Source organism: Zosterops lateralis (assembly GCF_965231275.1).
Source record: "Zosterops lateralis genome assembly, chromosome: 23".
In the NCBI taxonomy this organism is placed as follows: domain Eukaryota; kingdom Metazoa; phylum Chordata; class Aves; order Passeriformes; family Zosteropidae; genus Zosterops; species Zosterops lateralis.
The window spans coordinates 773,863-793,129 of record NC_139783.1 but is presented as its reverse complement, the minus strand read 5'-3'; the positions used below and the strand labels follow the sequence as shown (position 1 = coordinate 793,129).

General features: G+C 59.8%; 3 protein-coding genes across 3 annotated transcripts in view; 1 reads left to right on the top strand and 2 right to left on the bottom strand.

Annotated features, from left to right (window-relative positions):
* Window positions 1-997: 997 nt before the first annotated feature.
* POLR1G (RNA polymerase I subunit G) lies at window positions 998-4,000 on the top strand (the record flags this gene model as incomplete). The annotated part of the gene is made up of 3 exons (XM_083877242.1): window positions 998-1,030; window positions 2,280-2,397; window positions 3,520-4,000. Exons 1-3 carry the CDS (start codon window positions 1,024-1,026, stop codon window positions 3,998-4,000), a joined length of 606 nt encoding a protein of 201 aa, XP_083733368.1. The 5' UTR covers window positions 998-1,023.
* On the bottom strand, window positions 3,984-12,265 carry ERCC1 (ERCC excision repair 1, endonuclease non-catalytic subunit; the record flags this gene model as incomplete). The annotated part of the gene is made up of 12 exons (XM_083877160.1): window positions 3,984-4,760; window positions 4,845-4,913; window positions 5,453-5,524; window positions 6,347-6,446; window positions 6,530-6,606; window positions 7,185-7,284; window positions 7,794-7,897; window positions 8,117-8,511; window positions 9,014-9,254; window positions 10,595-10,696; window positions 11,470-11,555; window positions 12,145-12,265. The coding sequence occupies 12 exons, from the start codon at window positions 12,263-12,265 to the stop codon at window positions 4,707-4,709; spliced, it is 1,521 nt and encodes a 506-aa protein (XP_083733286.1). The 3' UTR covers window positions 3,984-4,706.
* Window positions 12,266-15,889: 3,624 nt separating this feature from the next.
* CLPTM1 (CLPTM1 regulator of GABA type A receptor forward trafficking) overlaps window positions 15,890-19,267 on the bottom strand; it is a gene marked incomplete at both ends in the record, with an annotated part of 30,253 nt that continues 26,875 nt past the window's right edge. Inside the window, 2 exons of the mRNA XM_083877159.1 lie at window positions 15,890-16,017; window positions 18,752-18,919. Coding sequence (XP_083733285.1) covers window positions 15,890-16,017; window positions 18,752-18,919 — 296 coding nt within the window. The remainder of the gene's footprint in view (window positions 16,018-18,751; window positions 18,920-19,267) is intronic.

Genomic DNA, 19,267 nt, shown 5'->3' with positions numbered 1-19,267 from the left:
AAATCCCACGGGGAAAAAAAAAAATCCTAAAATTAGGGGGAGGGTCCCACGGGGGGGTAAAAGGATCCCACAAGAAAAAGATCCTAAAAATTGGGGGAGGGTCCCACGGGGGGGAAAAGGTTCCTAAAAATTGGAGGAAAAAAATCCCACGGGAAAAAAAAAAGATCCTAAAAACAGGGAGAGGGTCCCACGAGAGGGAGGAAAAGGATCCTGAAAATGGGGGGAGGGTCCCACGGGGGAAGAGGATCCCATGGGTGGGGGGAGAGACCCTAAAAATGGGGGGGGGGGGGAGAGACCCTAAAAAGGGGGGTCGGATTTCTCGGTCCCATGGGAATTATTTGGGGGTCCTGGGGGGTTTATTTGAATCCGGGAGGGTCCCACGGGAAGGATTTGGGGGTCCTGGGGGGTCCCACGGGAATTATTTGGATCCCGAAAAGTATTTGGGGGTCCCTCGGGGGGGTCCCATGGGAAGTTTTTGGATCCGGGGGGTCCCATGGGAATTATTTGGGTCCCACAAAAAGTATTTGGGGGTCCCTGGGGGGTCCCAGGGAAGGATTTGGGGGTCCCGGGGGGTCCCAGGGCAGGATTTGGGTCCCTGGGGGGGTCTCCCTCCCCCATGGGGGGGGTCCTCACCCCCAAACCCTCCCCCCCCGCCCCTCCCCCCTCCCGTACCTGCCGCTCCTCCTGGCCCGGCCCCGCCCCCCCCGCCCCGCCCGTCCCGGTGCACGCCGGGAAGCCGCCCCAGCCCGGCCCGCCCCCTCCCCAAATTCCCGATCCCGCCCCCTCCGGAGCCCCCAGACCCCTCCTGGCCCCGTTTTACCCCCCTCCGCTTTTACCGGGCCGGGGTCTTTCCGGGGGTCGCTGCGCCTTTAAATCCCGCCGGCGGGCAGGCCACGCCCACTGCCATATAAGGATACAGTGGGCGTGGTTTATGGGAAAGCCACGCCCCCTTAGCGCCGCCCTGGACTGTACCAAGTGCGCGGCGGGACGGGGGGAGGAGTCAGGGCGGCACGAGGCGGCGGCATGGAGGGTGAGAGGGGACATTGGGGACATTGGGGGGTCTGGGGGGACATTGGGGGGACATTGGGGGGACATTGGGGGGGTCTGAGGGGACATTGGGGGACATTGGGGGGGCTCTGGGGGTGATGGGGGACATTGGGGGGACATTAGGGACACCAGGGGACATTGGAGACATTGGGGACATGGGGGGGGGTCTAGGGGACACCAGGGGGACACTGGGGGGCTCTGGGGGTGATGGGGGGCATGGGGAGGGTACGGGGGGACATTGGGGACATTGGGGGGCTCTGGGGGGACATTGAGGGGCATTGGGGGGCATTGGGGGGACATTTGGGGCATTGGGGACATTGGGGACATTGGGGGGACATTGGGGGGCTCTGGGGGTGATGGGGGACATTGGGGGACATTGGGGGGACACTGGGGGGCTCTGGGGGTGATGGGGGACACAGGGGGACATTGGGGACAGTGGGGGGTCTGGGGGTGATGGGGGACATTGGAGGGTCTTGGGGACATTGGGGACATTGGGGACACGGGGAGATATTGGGGGGTCTGGGGGACATTGGGGGGTCTGGGGGATGTTGGGGACATGGGGGGACATTGTGGGACATTGGGGACGTGGGAAGGGACATTGGGGGGACATTGGGGAGTCCTGGGGGACATGGGGGGACATTTGGGGCATTGGGGACATTGGGGACACGGGGAGATATTGGGGGGGGTCTGGGGGACATTGGGGGGTCTGGGGGATGTTGGGGACATGGGGGGGACATTATGAGACATTGGGGACATGGGAAGGGACATTGGGGGGACATTGGGGACACTGAGGGGACATTGGGGAGTCCTGGGGGACATTAGGGGGGCATTGGGGGGTCTGGGGGACATTGGGGGGACATTGAGGATATGGGAGGGGTGGGGACATGGAGGGGATGGGGATGCGTGGGGGGACATTGGGGGGTCTTGGGGGACATTGGGGGGTCTTGGGGACAATGGGGGGTCTGGGGGGACATTGGGGGGTCTTGGGGACAATGAGGGGGTCTTGGGGACAATGGGGGGTCTGGGGGGACATTGGGGGGTCTGGGGGACACTGAGGACATGAGGGGACATTGTGGGAGGTCTGAGGGACACGGAGGGAACAGGAGGACACAGTATGGGGATATGGGGGGAGATGGAAGGGACATTGATGGGGACACAGAGGGGACAGTGGGGACACCGAGGGTGGCCCAGAGGTGACAGTGGTGTCCCCAAGGTGCCATCCATGTCCCCAGGCCCGCTGAGGTTCCGCTGTCCCCCCGAGTTCGAGGCGGTGGCCGGGGGGGTCCCGCTGGGGGGTCCCGGCTCGGAGCTGTGGCTGATCCGCGCCCCAAAGGACTTCTGTCCCCAAAGGTGACAATGGGGTGACAATGGGGTGACAATGGGGACACGGGGAGTGACAATGGGGACATGGAGGGGGGACAGTGCGGGGGACATGGGGGGTGACAATGGGGGGGACAAAGGGTGACATGGGGTGACAATGGGGATATGGGAGGGTGACAATGAGGACACAGGGGGGTGACAATGGGGAGGACATTGGGGGTGACAGTGGGGACACAGAGGTGACAATAGGGATATGGGGGTTGACTATGGGGTGACAATGGGGACATGGAGAGGTGACAATGGGGACACAGGGGGGTGACAATGGGGGGGAAAATGGGGACACGGCGGGGGGGGTGACAATGAGGACATGGGGGTGACAATGGGGATATGGGAGGTGACAATAGGAATGGGGGGGGGACAGTAAGGATACAGGGGGGTGACAATGGGGATATGGGGGGTGACAATGAGAGGGGACATGGAGAGGTGACAATGGGGACATGGAGATGACAATGGGGACATGAGGGTGACAATGGGGTGACAATGGGGACACGGGTGGGGGGGTGACAGTGGGGACATGGGGAGGACAATGGGGATATGGGGAGACACAGGGAGGTGACAATGGGGGGACAGTGGGGACATGGGGGGTGACAATGTGGGGGGGTCACAGGGACATGGGGATGGCACTTCATGGGGGGGTGACAATGACAATGGAGGGGGTGACAATGACAATGGAGGTGTCCCAATGTCACTGGAGAGGTGACAATGACAATGGGAAGGGTGACAGTGACAATGGGGGTGTCCCAATGTCACTGGAGGGGTGACAATGACAATGGGAAGGGTGACAATGACAATGTGGGGATCCCAGGGTCACTGGGGAGGTGACAATGACAATGGGAAGGGTGACAGTGACAATGGGGGTGTCCCAATGTCACTGGAGAGGTGACAATGACAATGGGAAGGGTGACAATGCCACCAGGGGGGTAACAATGACAATGGGGAGGTGACAGTGACAATGGAGGGGTTACACTGTCACTGGAGGGGTGACAATGACAATGGTCCCAGTGTCCCCAGTGTCACTGGGTGGTGACAACACCACCGGGAAGGCGACAATGCCACCGTAGAGGTGACACCAGCACTGTCCCCTGTCCCCAGCCTGGAGGGTCTCCCCGTGCCCCTGAACGGCCTCGAGCGGCTCCGGACCCCGGCGGGAGGTGACAGTGACAATGACAATGACAACGATGCCAACGGTGCCACCACCAAGCTCTACGTGCTCCGGGGCGCCCCGGGGGGACGGGACTGTCCCCTCCTGCTGTCCCCTGTCCCCTCAGGGGGGTCCCTGGCCTGTGCCCCCCCCCTCAGGGGGTCCCTGACCATCACCCAGAGCTTTGGGGACCCCCCGGGGACCCCCCCCAGGAGGAAGAGGAGGAGGAAGAACAAGGGGACAGCGGCGCTGGTGGCACTTGGGGACACGGGGACAATGGGGACAGAGACTGGGGAGGGGCCTGGACCCCCCCAGGACCCCCCAATGACCCCCCAGGACCCCCCAGAGACCCCCCAGGACCCCCCAGAGACCCCCGAGGTGACCAAGAGGAAGAAGAAGAAGAAGAAACACAAACGGGAGGAGCAGGAGTGACACTCCTGTCACAATTAAATTTATTTACAACATTTATTACAAAAATATAATCGGGATTTTTGGGGGGTTTTTGGGGAATTCGGGAGATTTTGGTAGGATTTTTGGGGCATTTTGGTGGATTTATGGGATTTTTGAGGCATTTCGGGAGGATTTTTGGGGGGTTTTGGCAGATTTTAGGGGGATTTTGGGGGGATTTTTGTGGATTTTTGGGAGGATTTTGGTGGATTTGGGGGGGAATTTTTGGGAGGATTTTTGGGGCATTTTTGGGGGATTTTGGAGGGATTTTTTGGTGGATTTTGGGGAATATTTTGGGGAGTATTTTGGTGGATTTTTAGGAGGATTTTGGTGAATTTTTGGAGAGGCTTTTGGGGGGATTTTGGTGGATTTTTGACGAGACTTTGGGAAGATTTTTTAGGGGGATTTGGGTGGATTTTGGGGCATTTTTGGGGAGGGTTTTAGGAGGATTTTTGAGAGGATTTTTGGGGCATTTTGGTCGATTTTGGGGGTGGTTTGGGGCATTTTTGGAGGATTTTTGGGGGAATTTTAGGAGGATTTTTGGGGCATTTTGGAGGGATTTTTGGGAGGATTTTGGTGGATTTTGGGGGGATTTTTGGTGGATTTCTGGGGGATTTTTGGGAGGGATTTTGGGGGGATTTTTGGGAGTATTTTGGTGGATTTTGGGAGGGATTTTTGGGGATTTTTGGTGTCACCGGGGGCTCTTGAGGAAAGGCTCGTGCAGCACATCAAAGAGTCTCTTGGCCTGGGTGGGGACAAAGGGACACAGGGACACGTTCAGGGGGTGTCCTCAATGTCCCCGAGGTCACTTTGTCACTTTGTCACTCACCTTTTGGGGTCCCACGCCGGGACAAAGGGACAAATCCTCCCGGGACGCCCCGGCCAGGGCGGCCAGAGACTGCAGGGGACAGAGGGGACAAAAATTCAGAAATGGGGACATTGAGGTGACAAATTTGGGAGGACACGGAGGTGACAAAAACTCGGGGATGAGGGGACATGAAGGTGACAAATTCAGGGGGGACACAGAGGTGACAAAAACTCAGGGAGGGGTCCCAGAGGTTTGGGACACCCAGGGGCTGGCACAGTTGTCCCCAAGTGTCCCCAATGTTACTCACCCCAAAGGTCCCCAGTATCCTCAATGTCCCCCAGTGTCCCCAGTGTCCCCAATGTCTCCACTGTCCCCAATGTCTCCACTGTCCCCAATGTCTCCAGTGTCCCCAATGTCCCCAGTGTCCCCACTGTCCCCACTGTCCCCAATGTCTCCAGTGTCCCCAATGTCCCCAGTGTCCCCACTGTCCCCACTGTCCCCAATGTCTCCAGTGTCCCCAATGTCTCCAGTGTCCCCACTGTCCCCAATGTCTCCAGTGTCCCCAATGTCTCCAGTGTCCCCACTGTCCCCCAATGTCCCCAGGTGTCCCCAGTGTCACTGTCACTCACCCCGAAGGTCCCCATCAGGCTCAGGGCATCAGTTTTGTTGACGGATTTGACGCTGGTCAGGCAGTCTGTCACCTGGGGGGGGCAGTGACATCAGTGTGGGGACACTTGGGGACATCTGGGGACACTGGGGACATCTGGGGACACTCGGGGCACAGACTGGAGGTGGAGGAGAAGGATTTTTGGGGGAGGGGTCCCCAAAAAGGAGCAAAAAACTTGGGGACACTTTTGGTGACCTTTGGGAACTATTTCGGGGGCCCTTGGGGACACTTTAGGGACCCTTGAGGACCCCTGGTGACACTCTGGGAACATCTGGTGACCCCCTGGTGACACTCTGGTGATGCCTGGTGACACTCTGGGGACCCCTGGTGACCCTTCGGGACCCCTGGAGACACTTTGGGGACACTTTTGGGGACCCCTGGTGACACCTGGGTACCCTTGGGGACATTTTGAGGACCCCTGGCGACCCTCTGGGGACTCTTTGGAGACCTCTGGTGACACCCTGGTGACACTTTGGGGACATCTGGGGACCCTTGAGGACACCTGGGAACCCCTGGTGACACTTTGGGGACCCTTGAGGACACTCTGGGGACACCCTAGTGACCCCCTGGCGACACTCTGGGGACCCCTGGTGGCCCTCGGGGACCCCTGGTGACACTTTGGGGACACCTGGGTACTCTTGGGGACTCCTGGTGACACTCTGGTCCCCCCCAGGGACACTTTGGGGACACCTGGTGACACTCTGGGTACTCTTAGGAACACCTGGTGATACTTTAAGACCCTTGGAGACACTCTGGGGACCCTTGGTGACCCTTGGGGACCCCTGGTGACACCTGGTGACCCTTGAGGACCCTGGTGACACTCAGGTGACACTGGTGACACTCAGGTGCCACCGACCCGTGAGAGGAAGTCGTGCTCCACGCGCTCCTTGAGCAGGTCGGGCGGTTTCTGCTCGTAGGCCTTGAAGGTCTCCAGGTACCTGCCGGCCTCCTCGGGGCTGTGGGGACAGGTGGGGACAGGTGGGGACAGCCGGGGGTGGCAGGGAGGGGACAGGGAGGGGACAGAGGGGACAGGCCATACCTCCAGGCCAGCAGCAGGGTGCAGTCCGTCAGGAGACAAACCTTGGCCAGGTCCTTGAGGGACTGGTGGGGGTCACGCTGCGGGGACAGGGACAGGTGAGGGGACAGGGACAGGTGAGGGGACAGGGACAGGTGAGGGGACAGGGACAGGTGACAGGGACATGGGGACAGGTGAGGGGACAGGGACAGGTGAGGGGACAGGTGACAGGGACATGGGGACAGGTGAGGGGACAGGGACAGGTGAGGGGACAGGGACAGGGACATGGGACAGGGACAGGGACATGGGGACAGGGGACAGGTGAGGGGACAGGGACAGGTGAGGGGACAGGGGACAGGTGAGGGGACAGGGACAGGTGACAGGGACATGGGGACAGGTGAGGGGACAGGGACAGGTGAGGGGATGAGGACAAGGACAGTGACAAAGTGACAGTGGCAGTGACAAGGTGACAGTGACAATGACACAGTGACAATGACAAAGCCAGTGACACAATGACAGTGACAGGGCCACCTCACCACGTCCACCTGCAGCAGCAACACCTGGATGAGGACGGGGAGGGGACACAGAGTGACAATGCCAAGGTGACAATGACAATGACACAGCGACAGTGACACAGTGACACAGTGACACAGTGACAATGACAATGACAAAACCTCACCACGTCCACCTGCAGCAGCAGCACCTGGAGGCCGAAGCTCCGCCCCAGCGCCCGGAGCCGCTCGTGGATGTACTCGGGGTTCAGGTGGTGGTACCTGAGACTGGGGACAGCCACAGCTGGGGACACCTGGGGACACCCAGGGACACCCAGGACACACCTGGGGACACCTGGGACACACCTGGGGACACCCAGGACACACCTGGGGACACCTAGGGACACCTGGGACACACCTGGGGACACCCAGGGACAGCTGGGGACACCTGGGGACACCCAGGGACATCTGGGGGCACAGCTGGGGACACCAAGGACACAGCTGGGGACACACCTGGGACAGCTGGGGACACCTGGGACACACCTGGGGACACCTGGGACACAGCTGGGGACACCCAGGTTCACCTGGGGATGCCCAGGGACACCCAGGACACACCTGAGGACACTGAGGGGACACTGAGGACACTTGGGGACACCTGTGCCCACCTGTCTCACCTGAGGACACTGAGGGGACACTGAGGGCACACCTGGGGACACACCTGTGCCCACCTGTCTCACCTGAGGACACTGAGGGGACACTGAGGGCACACCTATCTCACCTGTGCCCACCTGTCTCACCTGAGGAAGAGCGCGCAGCTGCTCTGGCCCAGGACATAGTCGGGAACGACGTCCCCAAACTCCCAGGGGACGTTTCGGATGAACTTCAGCACCGGATTCCCCCGCTGGGGACAGGGGACATATCGCGATATCAGCCCCACCCCTATGTCACGATATGAGCCCCAAACCCGCGATATCGGGGACAAGACACGCCCCCATGTTCTGATATGAGCCCCAAACCCACGATATTTGGGACAGGACACACCCCTATGTCGTGATATTGCCCCGCCCCCGCGATATCGGGGACAAGACACGCCCCCATATCGCGATATGGCCCCGCCCACCTGTCGCGGGCTGACGATGATGCTGCTGCTCTTGGTGCCCGGTTTGAGCACGGGCAGGGCCGGCACCTCCCGGGCCCAGTTCTGGTTCTGGTCCTGGGCCTGGTTCTGGGCCTGATCCCGGTTCTGACCCTGATCCTGGTCCCGGTTCTGGTCTCGGTCCCGGTTCTGGTTCTGCTCCTGGTCCCGGTTCTGCTTCTGACCCCGATCCTGGTTCTGGTCCCGGTTCTGGTCCCGGTTCTGGTCCCGGTTCGGTCCCGCCGGGCCCCTCCCGGTGCCCCCCTCGCCCCTCACCACAAACTCGGCGTAAGAACCGGGACCGGGCGGGACCGGAACCGACACCGGAACCGGGACCGGCACCGGGGGGGAGCGGCGGAGGGTCTGAACAGCGACGGGACCTGCAGGGGACAGGGACAGGGGACGGGGGACAGCGCTGGTGTCACCGCGGGGACAGTGTGGGACCTGCCCCGGTACCGGTACCGGGCACTGGGATGGCCCCGGTGTCCCCTCTGGTCACCCCCAGTGTCCCCAACCCTGGTCATTGTGATGTCCCCAATGTCCCCTCCCTGGTCACTGCCGGTGTCCCCACTGCCTTCATTCCCAGTCCCCGTGGTGTCCCCAGTGTCCCCTCTCTGGTCACCCCCAGTGTCCCCAACCCTGGTCCCCGTGGTGTCCCCAGTGTCCCCTCCTTGGTCACTCCAGGTGTCCCCTCCCCAGTCACCCCCAGTGTCCCCAACCCTGGTCACTGGGATGTCCCCGGTGTCCCCTCCCCGGCCACCTCCAGTGTCCCCAACCCCAGTTCCCCCTGATGTCCCTGGTGTCCCCTCCCCGGTCACCCCCAGTGTCCCCAACCCTGGTCCCCGTGATGTCCCCGGTGTCCCCTCCCGCCCCCGCCGGTACCGGGGGCTCCTCGGGCCCCTCCTGTCTGAGCCGGAAACGCCGCCGCTTCCCCCCCGCCGCTTCCGCTTCCGCTTCCGGTTCGGTGTCGGCTCCGGGATTCGGGTCCATGGCGGGGTCCGGGGGGTCCCGGGTTCGATTCCGGGGGTCTCGAGTTCGGTTCCGGGGGCTTCCGGGTTCGGTTTTGGGTTCCCGAGTTCGGTTTTGGGGTCCCTGGGTCGTTCCCGGGTTCGGTTTTGGGGTCCTGGGTTCGGTTTTGGGGTCCCCGGGTTCTGTTTTTTGGTTCCGGAACCGCCGCGCGCGCTCCGGTACCGCGGAAGGGGCGTGGCTGATTTCCCTCCCTCACCATTGGTCCGCCGCGCTGTCAATCAAATAGTTGAGCAACGCCTCCCTTTTCCCGCCAAAAGGGGCGGGGGCGCCTAGTGATGGTGGGCGGGGCTATGGAATAAAGGCCACGCCCCCCAGTGTGACAATGGCAACCCGGGGGGGACACTGGGGTGACGAGGGGACAGTGGGGGACCCCAAAGGCCACCAGAGGGAGGGGGACACCCCAAAGGGCCACCAAAGGGGAGGGGACAAAGACCCACCAAAGTCCCCAAAGGCCACCAGAGGGGAGGGGACAAAGTGCCACCAAAGTCCCCAAAACCCCCCAAAAACCACTCTGAGCCACATCCAGCGCCAGCCCTTTATTTCCCCGCCGCCCCCTCCCCAAACCCCCCGGGGGAGGGTCCCAGCAGGTGCCACAGGCGGGGCCACAGCCGGGGGTCGCGGCTGGCCCGGCTCAGCAGCCTCGTGTGTCGCCGCAATGTCGCGATATGGCCCCGGGTGCGGCGGGAGTGGCGGAGCAGGGCCCCGGTGCGCAGCGCCAGCGCCGCCAGCAGAGACCCCCCGAGGGACCCCCGGGGACACCGGGACAGCGCCGGGGACACCGGGGAGACAGCCTGGGGACACCGGGACAGCGCCGGGGACACCGGGGGGACAGCCTGGGGACACCGGGACAGCGCCGGGGACACCGGGGAGACAGCCTGGGGACACCGGGACAGCTCTGGGGACACCGGGGAGACAGCCTGGGGACACCGGGACAGCGCGGGGACAGCGGGGGGACACCGGGACAGCGCGGGGACAGCCTGGGGACACCGGGGGGACAGCCTGGGGACACCGGGACAGCTCTGGTGGCACTGGGGGGACAGCCTGGGGACACCGGGACAGGTCTGGTGGCACTGAGGGGACAGCCTGGGGACACCGGGGGGACAGCGCCGGGAACACCGGGGGGACAGCCTGGGGACACCGGGACAGGTCTGGTGGCACTGGGGGGGCAGCCTGGGGACACCGGGACAGCGCCGGGGACACCGCGGGGACAGCCTGGGGACACCGGGACAGCTCTGGGGACACCGGGGGGACAGCCTGGGGACACCGGGACAGCGCCGGGGACAGCGGGGGGACAGCCTGGGGACACCGGGACAGGTCTGGGGACACCGGGGGGACAGCCTGGGGACACCGGGACAGCTCTGGGGACACCGAGGGGACAGCCTGGGGACACCGGGACAGCTCTGGTGGCACCGCGGGGACAGCCTGGGGATGCACTGGGGGGACAGCCTGGGGACACGCCGGGATGGGCACGGGGACGGTGACGGTGACAGGCGAGGCCGGGAGCAGGAGCAGCAGAGGATGAGCAGAGCTGGGGGCCTGCAGGACAAAGAGGGGACACAAGTGACAAAAGGGACAAAAAGGGACCAAGGGGTTGGGGGTGTCCCGGTACTGGGAGCATCAGGGTTTGGAGCATCTCGGTACTGGGACCACTGGGGGTTGGAGCAGCCCGGTACTGGAATTGTGGGGTTTGGAGCGGCCCGGTACTGGGACTGTGGGGTTGGGAATGTTCCAGAACCGGAACATTGGGATATGGAGTGTCCCGGTACCGGGACCGTGGGGTTGGGAAGGTGCCGGTACCGGGACCATCAGGGTTTGGAGTGTCCTGGTACCGGGATCACGGGATATGGAATAGGCCAGTACCAGAACCATTGGGGCTGGGAATGTCCCGGTACTGGAACTGCAGGATATGGAGAGTCCTGGGACCAGAACCATTGGGGTTTGAGGTGTCCCGGTACCAGATGCTCCCGGACGCGGCCCATCCCGGTACTGGATCCGGCCCATCCCGGTACTGGATCCGGCCCATCCCGGTACTGGATCCGGCCCATCCCGGTACCAGATGCTCCCGGACGCGGCCCATCCCGGTACTGGACCCGGCCCATCCCGGTACTGGACCCGGCCCATCCCGGTACTGGATCCGGCCCATCCCGGTACTGGATCCAGCCCATCCCGGTACTGGATCCGGCCCATCCCGGTACCAGATGCTCCCGGACCCGGCCCATCCCGGTACTGGACCCGGCCCATCCCAGTACTGGATCCGGCCCATCCCGGTACCAGATGCTCCCGGACCCGGCCCATCCCGGTACCGTTACCTGTGGGCCCGGGTGGGCGTGGCTGAGGCCGGGCGGCTCCTCCTTGTCTGTCCCTTCGCACCTGCCCAGGTGTTCCGAGCCTGAATCTGCGGGGCGGGAATGAGCCCGGGACCTCTGGGACCCCTGGGACCCCCGGGACCTCTGGGACCCCCAGGACAAGGGATGGGACCCCCAGGACCCCCAGGACAAGGGATGGGACCCCTGGGACAAGGGACAGGACCCCCAGGACCCCCGGGACAAGGGACAGGACCCCTGCGACCTCTGGGACACCTGGGATCCCCGGGACCCCCAGGACAAGGGATGGGACCCCCGGGACAAGGGATGGGACCCCTGGAATAAAGGACGGGACCCTTGGGACAAGGGACAGGATCCCCGGGACCCCCGGGACAAGGGATGGGACCCCCGGGACAAGGGACAGGACCCCTGGGACAAGGGATGGGACCCCTGGGACAAAGGACGGGACCCCCAGGACCAGGATCTCAGGGACAGGGACCCCCCAGGACAAGGGACAGAACTTCCAGGACCAGGATCTCGGGGACAAGGGACACCCCGGTGACAAGGGACCTGAAACCCGGGACAAGGGACCGGGACAAAGGACAGAACTTCGGGAACCAGGACCCCCGGGACAAGGGACTGGGACAATGACTGGGACCCCCGGGACCCTTCCCCACCCACCTGAAAACCCCGAATCCGGCTCGGAGTCGCTGCCCGGGGGGGGCCGAGCCCCTTTTTGGGGGGTCCCCGGGGGGGGCGGGGCCAGGGGGGACCCCGGGGTGACCCCCGGCTCGTCCGGCATCGATGGGGGGACCCCGGGGGGCCTTGGGGACAGCGGGGAGGGGCTGGGGAGGGGACAGAGGGGGGGACACGGCCCCCAGTGTCCCCTGGGTCCCCCTGGTGTCACTTTTGTCCCCAAATCATCTCTGTCCCCCAATGTCCCGTGTCCCCCGACCCCAAATCCCCTCCATGTCCCCCTGTGTTCTCCCAGTGTCACTTTTGTCCCCAAATTCCCTCCTGTCCCCCTCCAGTGTCCCTTGTCCCCAAATCATCCCTGTCCCCCAATGTCCCCTGGGTCCCCCTGTATCCCCCCTGGTGTCCCTTGTCCCCAAATCATCCCTGTGTCCCTCCAGTGTCCCCCAGTGTCACTTTTGTCCCCAAATCCCTTCCTGTCCCTCTGTGTCCCCAAATACCCCCGGTCCCCAAATCCCCTCCTGTCCCCCTGTGTCCCCCCCCAGTGTCACTTTTGTCCCCAAATCCCCCCTGTCCCCCAATGTCCCCAAATCCCCCCTGTGTCCCTCAGTGTCCCTTGTCCCCAAATCATCCCTGTCCCCCCCAATGTCACTTTTGTCCCCAAATCCCCCCTGTGTCCCCCTGTGTCCCCCGACCCCAAATCCCCTCCTGTCCCCTCCTGTCCCCCCACAGTGTCCCTTGTCCCCAAATCCCCTCCTGTCCCCCCAATGTCACTTTTGTCCCCAAATCCCCTCTGTGTCCCCCAACGTCCCCTGTGTCCCCCAGTGTCACACTTGTCCCCAAATCCCCCCTGTCCCCCAATGTCCCCCGACCCCAAATCCCCTCCTGTTCCCTCCATGTCCCCCTGTGTCCCCCCAGTGTCACTTTTGTTCCCAAATCCCTCCTGTCCCCCCAGTGTCCCTTGTCCCCAAATCCCCCCTGTCCCCACCCGGTGTCTCCCCAGTGTCACTTTTGTCCCCAAATCCCCCCTGTGTCCCCCCGGTACCTGCCCGGTTCCGGTTCCGGTTCTGCTCTGGGCGGGACCGGCCTGACCCGATCCGGGACTGGACCGGGGGGTCCCACCGGGGCCGGAACCGGCCAGGGGGTCCCGGTACCGGCCCTCCGCTTCCGGTTCGGGGGTCCCAGTTCGGGGGCTCCGGTTCCGATCCGGTTCCCGGTTCGGGGGTCCCGCTTCCGCTTCCGGGGTCCCGGTTCCGCTCCTGGTTTCCGGTTTGAGGGTCCCGGTTCCGTTCCCGGTTCTGGGGGCGACCCCCGGCCTCCCCAAGCCCCGCCCACTTTCCCGCCCCCCCAGGTTTGACTGACAGCCCCGGCAGCCAATGGGAGCCCGCGCTTTGTGCCACGTGCCCCCCGCGCGCCACGTGCGGCCCCGGGGCCGGTGCGGGGACACGTGAGGGGGCGGGGCCTGGCCCGGCACGTGCCTGAGGGGCGGGGCCACGGCCACAGACACGTGACCCCCCCGAAATTAACGGGAAACCCCCAAAAATGATCAAAATTTGGGGTTTTCTCGTCACTGGAGCTGCTGCTCCACACGAGGTGATTTTTCCCAGGGGAAAAAAAATCAAAAAATGAGAAAATTTCCCTAAAAATGGGAAAATTTCCACCAAAAATGAGAAAATTCTCCCTAAAATGGGGAATTCCTCCAAAAAATGGGAAAATTCCACACCAAAATGGGAAAATTTCCCCAAAAATGAGAAAACTCTCCCCCAAAAATGGGAAATTCTCACAAAAAGTGCGAAAAAACCCTGAATTGGTGGTAAAAAACCTCCCAAAAAAGGGAAAATTCCCCCCGAAAAATGGGAAATTCCCCCCAAAAAAGTGGGAAAAATTTTCCCCAAAAAAGTGAGAAAATTCTCCCCCAAAATGGGAAAATTTTCCCCCAAAATGGGAAAATTTTCCCCCCAAAAATAGGAAAATTTCTGCCGAAAAATTGGGAAATTTCCCCCCAAAATGTGGGAAAATTCCCCCCCAAAAATGGGAAATTCCCCCCAAAAAAGTGAGAAAATTTTTCCCCAAAATGGGAAAATTTTTCCCCAAAAGTGAGAAAATCCCCCCAAAAACGGGAAATTTCCACCAAAAATGGGAAAATTTCCCCCCAAAATGAGAAAATCCCCAATAAAGTGGAAAAAAAATTCCCAAATTGGTGCAAAAATATCCCCAAAAAAGTGGGAAAACCACCCCAAAATTGGGAAAAAACACCCCAAAGTGAAAATAACTCTCAAGAAATGGGAAAATATCCTCAAAATATGTGAAAACACCCCCAAAAAATGAGAAAAGCCGCCAAAAAAGTGGGAAAAATCTCCAAAAAAAGCAGAAAAATGGGAAATTTTAAAAGAGGGAAAAAAAAAAACCCGAAAGGACGAGGAAAAGGAGAAGAAAAGTGAATTTTTCTCGGGTGAAATCAGCTCTTTATGGCTCCGTGGACACTTTTCCTACCACACGGACAATGGGACGATGGAGCACGAACGGGACGTGACACAACCCGGGGGGTGACACCCCACTGACCCCGCCCACAACCCTCAAATCCCGCCCAATCGGCCAATGAGGAGGCGGGAAATACAGGGGAGGCCACGCCCACCCCGCACTGGCCAATGGGGAGGCGGGAAATACAGGGGAGGCCACGCCCACCCCGGCCAATGGGGAGGTGAGAAATCGAGACCACGCCCCCAAAATCCCACCCTGGCCAATGGGGAGGCGGGAAATACAGGAGAGGCCACGCCCACCCTGCACTGGCCAATGGGGAGGTGAGAAATCGAGACCACGCCCCCAAAATCCCACCCTGGTCAATGGGGTGGAGGGAAATACAGGGGAGGCCACGCCCACCCCGCACTGGCCAATGGGGAGGTGAGAAATTGAGGCCACGCCCCCAAAATCCCACCCTGGTCAATGGGGTGGAGGGAAATACAGGGGAGGCCACGCCCACCCCACACTGACCAATGAGGAGACAGGAAATTGAGGACAGGCCACGCCCACCCCACCCTGGCCAATGGGGAGATGGGAAATCTGGGAGTGGACACGCCCCCAAAATCCTGGTCTGGCCAATGGGGAGGTGAGAAATCAAGGCCACGCCCCTAAAATCCCAGTCTGGCCAATGGGGAGATGGGAAATCCAGGAGAGGCCACACCCACCCCAAAATCCCAGCCTGACCAATGGGGACACAGGAAATTCAGATGAGGCCACGCCCATCCTGTTCCAACCAATGAGGAGATGGGAAATCCAGAAATGGCCACGCCCCCAAAAATCCCATTCTGGCCAATGGGGAGATGGGAAATACAGGAGAGGCCACGCCCACCGCACCTCAACCAATGGGGAGACAGGAAATCAAGGCGAGGCCACGCCCACCCCAAAATCCCATCCTGACCAATGGGGACACAGGAAATCCAGATGAGGCCACGCCCACTCCACTCTGACCAATGGGGAGACAGAAAATCCAAGATGTGACCACGCCCCCCCCAAAAATCCCAAAATCTCATCCTGACCAATGAGGAGACGGGAAAACTCCAGGAAGGGGCCACGCCCACCCCTCCCCCACCCCTCGATGGAGCCACGGCCCCTCCCCCTCCCCAAAAAAACCCCCAATTTTTGGGGAAATTTTTTGGGGGGGTAAAATTTGGGGTGGGGGGAGGGGTTAATCCTTCTTCTTGTCCTCGGGGGGTTTGTGGGGGGGTGGGGGAGGGGCGGGGGGCAGCGCTGTGGGGGAGGGGCCGGGGGGAGGGGCCTCCCCGGTGCCCCCGAACTCGTTGACCCGGGTGGGGTCCACGCGGTAGATCCAGCGCTGGTACAGGTAGATGAAGAACACCACGTCTGCCAGGAAAGGGAGAGAAAATTCCAGAATTTGGGATGAGAATTTGGGAATTCGGGACGAGAATCCCAAAATTCCCAGCCTGGAGCCCAAAATTCCCATTGAAATGGCAAAATTACTCCCTAGAATCTCCAAATTCCCTCCTGGGATCCCAAAATTCCCTCTGGGATCCCAAAACTCCCTCTGAAATCCCAAAATTCCCACTGGGATCCCAAAATTCCCTCTGGGATCCCAAAATTCCCTCTTGAATCCCAAAATTCCCAGCCTGGATCCCAAAATTTCCCTCCTGGAACCCCAAAATTCCCTCCCAGGACCCCAAAACTCCCTCTAAAACTCCCAAAACTCCCTCTAAAACCCCCCAAAATTCCCTCTGAATCCCCAAAATTCCCTCCTAGAACCCCTGAACTCCCTCTGAAACCCCCAAATCCTTTCTAAAACCCCAAAAGTCCCTCTAAAACCCCCCAAATCCTCTTTGGAAACCCAAAACCCCCTTCCAGAACCCAAACCCTCCCTCTCGAATCCCAAAACTCCCTCTAAATCCCCCGAATTCTCTCTGGAACCACAAAATTCCCTTCTGGAACCCCAAAACTCCCTCTAAAATCCCCAAACTCCCTCCCAAGATCCCAAAACTCCCTCTAAAACTCCCAAAACTCCCTCTAAAATCCCCCAAATTCCCTCCTGGAACCCCAAAACTCACTCCCAGGACCCCAAAACTCCCTCTAAAACCCCCAAATCCTGTCCATACCGTCCCTCAGGCAGCCTATCCTGTACATCATGGGCATCTCCTCTGGAAATCCCAAAATCCCTCCTGGAAACCGCAAAATTCCCTCTAAAACCTCCCAAATCTCTCTAAATCCCCCAAAATCCCTCTAAAACTCCCCAAACTCCCTCCCAAGATCCCAAAACTCCCTTTAAAACCCCCCAAACCCTCTCTGGAACCCCAAAACTCCCTCTCAGATCCCCAAAATTCCCTCCTGGGACCCCCAAACTCCCTCTAAAACTCCCAAAACTCCCTCTAAAATCCCCCAATCCTCTCTGGAACCCCCAAATCCCCTTCTAGAACCCCAAAACTCCCTTCTGGAACCCCAAAACTCCCTTCTAGAACCCAAACCCTCCCTCTCGAATCCCAAAACTCCCTCTAAAATCCCCCAAATCCTTTCTGGAACTCCAAAACTCCCTCTCAAATCCCAAAACTCCCTCTAAAATCCCCAAATCTCCCTCTAAAATCCCCCAAATTCCCTCTGAATTCCCAAAATTCCTGCCTAGAACCCCCAAACTCCCTCTGAAACCCCCAAAACTCCCTCCCAGGACCCCAGAATTCCCTCTAAAAACCCCAAAATTCCCTCTAAAACCCCAAAATCCCCCAAAAACTCCCCGTACCGTCCCTCAGGCAGCCTATCCTGTACATCATCTGTTCTGAAAACCCCAAAATTCTCTCCTGGAACCCCAAAACTCCCTCCCAGGACCCCAAAACTCCCTCTAAATCCCCAAATTCCCTCCCAGGACCCCAAAACTCCCTCTAAATCCCCAAAATCCTGTCCATACCATCCCTCAGGCAGCCTATCCTGTACATCATGGGCATCTCCTCTGGAAATCCCAAAATCCCTCCTGGAAACCGCAAAATTCCCTCTAAAACCTCCCAAATCTCTCTAAATCCCCCAAAATCCCTCTAAAACTCCCCAAACTCCCTCCCAAGATCCCAAAACTCCCTTTAAAACCCCCCAAACCCTCTCTGGAACCCCAAACCTCCCTCCTGGAACCCCAAAACTCCCTCTCAGATCCCCAAAATTCCCTCCTGGGACCCCCAAACTCCCTCTAAAACTCCCAAAACTCCCTCTAAAATCCCCCAATCCTCTCTGGAACCCCCAAATCCCCTTCTGGAACCCCAAAACTCCCTTCTGGAACCCCAAAACTCCCTTCTAGAACCCAAACCCTCCCTCTCGAATCCCAAAACTCCCTCTAAAATCCCCAAATCTCCCTCTAAAATCCCCCAAATTCCCTCTGAATTCCCAAAATTCCTGCCTAGAACCCCCAAACTCCCTCTAAAACCCCCCAAATCCTCTCTGGAACCCCCAAACTCCCTCCCGGGACCCCAAAATTCCCTCTAAAACCCCAAAATCCCCCAAAAACTCCCCGTACCGTCCCTCAGGCAGCCTATCCTGTACATCATGGGCATCTCCTCTGGAAACCCCAAAATTCCCTTCTGGAACCCCAAAACTCCCTCTAAAACTCCCCAAATTCCCTCTAAAACCCTCCAAATCCTCTTTGAAACCCCAAAACTCCCTCCTGGAACCCCAAAACTCCCTTCTAGAACCCAAACCCTCCCTCTTGAATCCCAAATCTCCCTCTAAAATCCCCAAAATTCCCTCCTGGAACCCAAAAACTCCCTCTAAAACCCCCCAAATCCTCTTTGAAACCCCAAAACTCCCTCTAAAATCCCCCAAACTCCCTCTAAAACCCCCCACATCCCCTCTGGAACCCCAAAATTCCCTTCTAGAACCCAAAACCCCCTCCCAGGACCCCCAAAATTCCATTTCAAATCCCAAAACCCTCTCCTGGAGTCCTCAAATTCCCTCCTCGAACCCAAAAACTCGCTCCTGGAATCCAAAATTTCCCTTCTAGAACCCAAAAACTCCCTCTAAAAACCCCAAATCTCCCTCCCAGGACCCCCAAATCCTTTCTTAAATCCCCCAAACCCCCAAAAATCTTCCCAAATTCCCTGAAAACTCCCCGTACCGTCCCTCAGGCAGCCTATCCTGTACATCATGGGCATCTTGATGACGAAGGCGAAGAGGTCGTCGATGAAGGTGTTGAGGGCCTTGTAGGTGAGCATCCTCCAGGGCAGGTGCGCCACCGACTGCAGCTTGTAGTTAATGAACAGCTGCGGCGTCATCGTGATGAACCCTGGGAGGGAAAATGGGAATTTTGGGTCATTTTGGGGGATTTGGGAGCATTTTTGGGGGATTTCGGAGCATTTTTGGGGGATTTTGGGGGGTTTGGAGGTGAAGGTGTTGATGGATCAACGGCTGGAACCTGTAACGACGATGAATCTTGAGGAAAACAGGGATTTGGAAATTAATTTCAGAATTCTGGGAATATTTTTTGGAATTTTGGGAATGTTTCAGGGGATTTAGGAGCATTTTTGGGGGATTTTGGAGCATTTTTGGGGGATTTGGGAGCATTTTTGGGGGATTTTGGGGCATTTGGAGGTGAAGGTGTTGAGGGATCACAGACCGGAGTTGGGAATGGTGA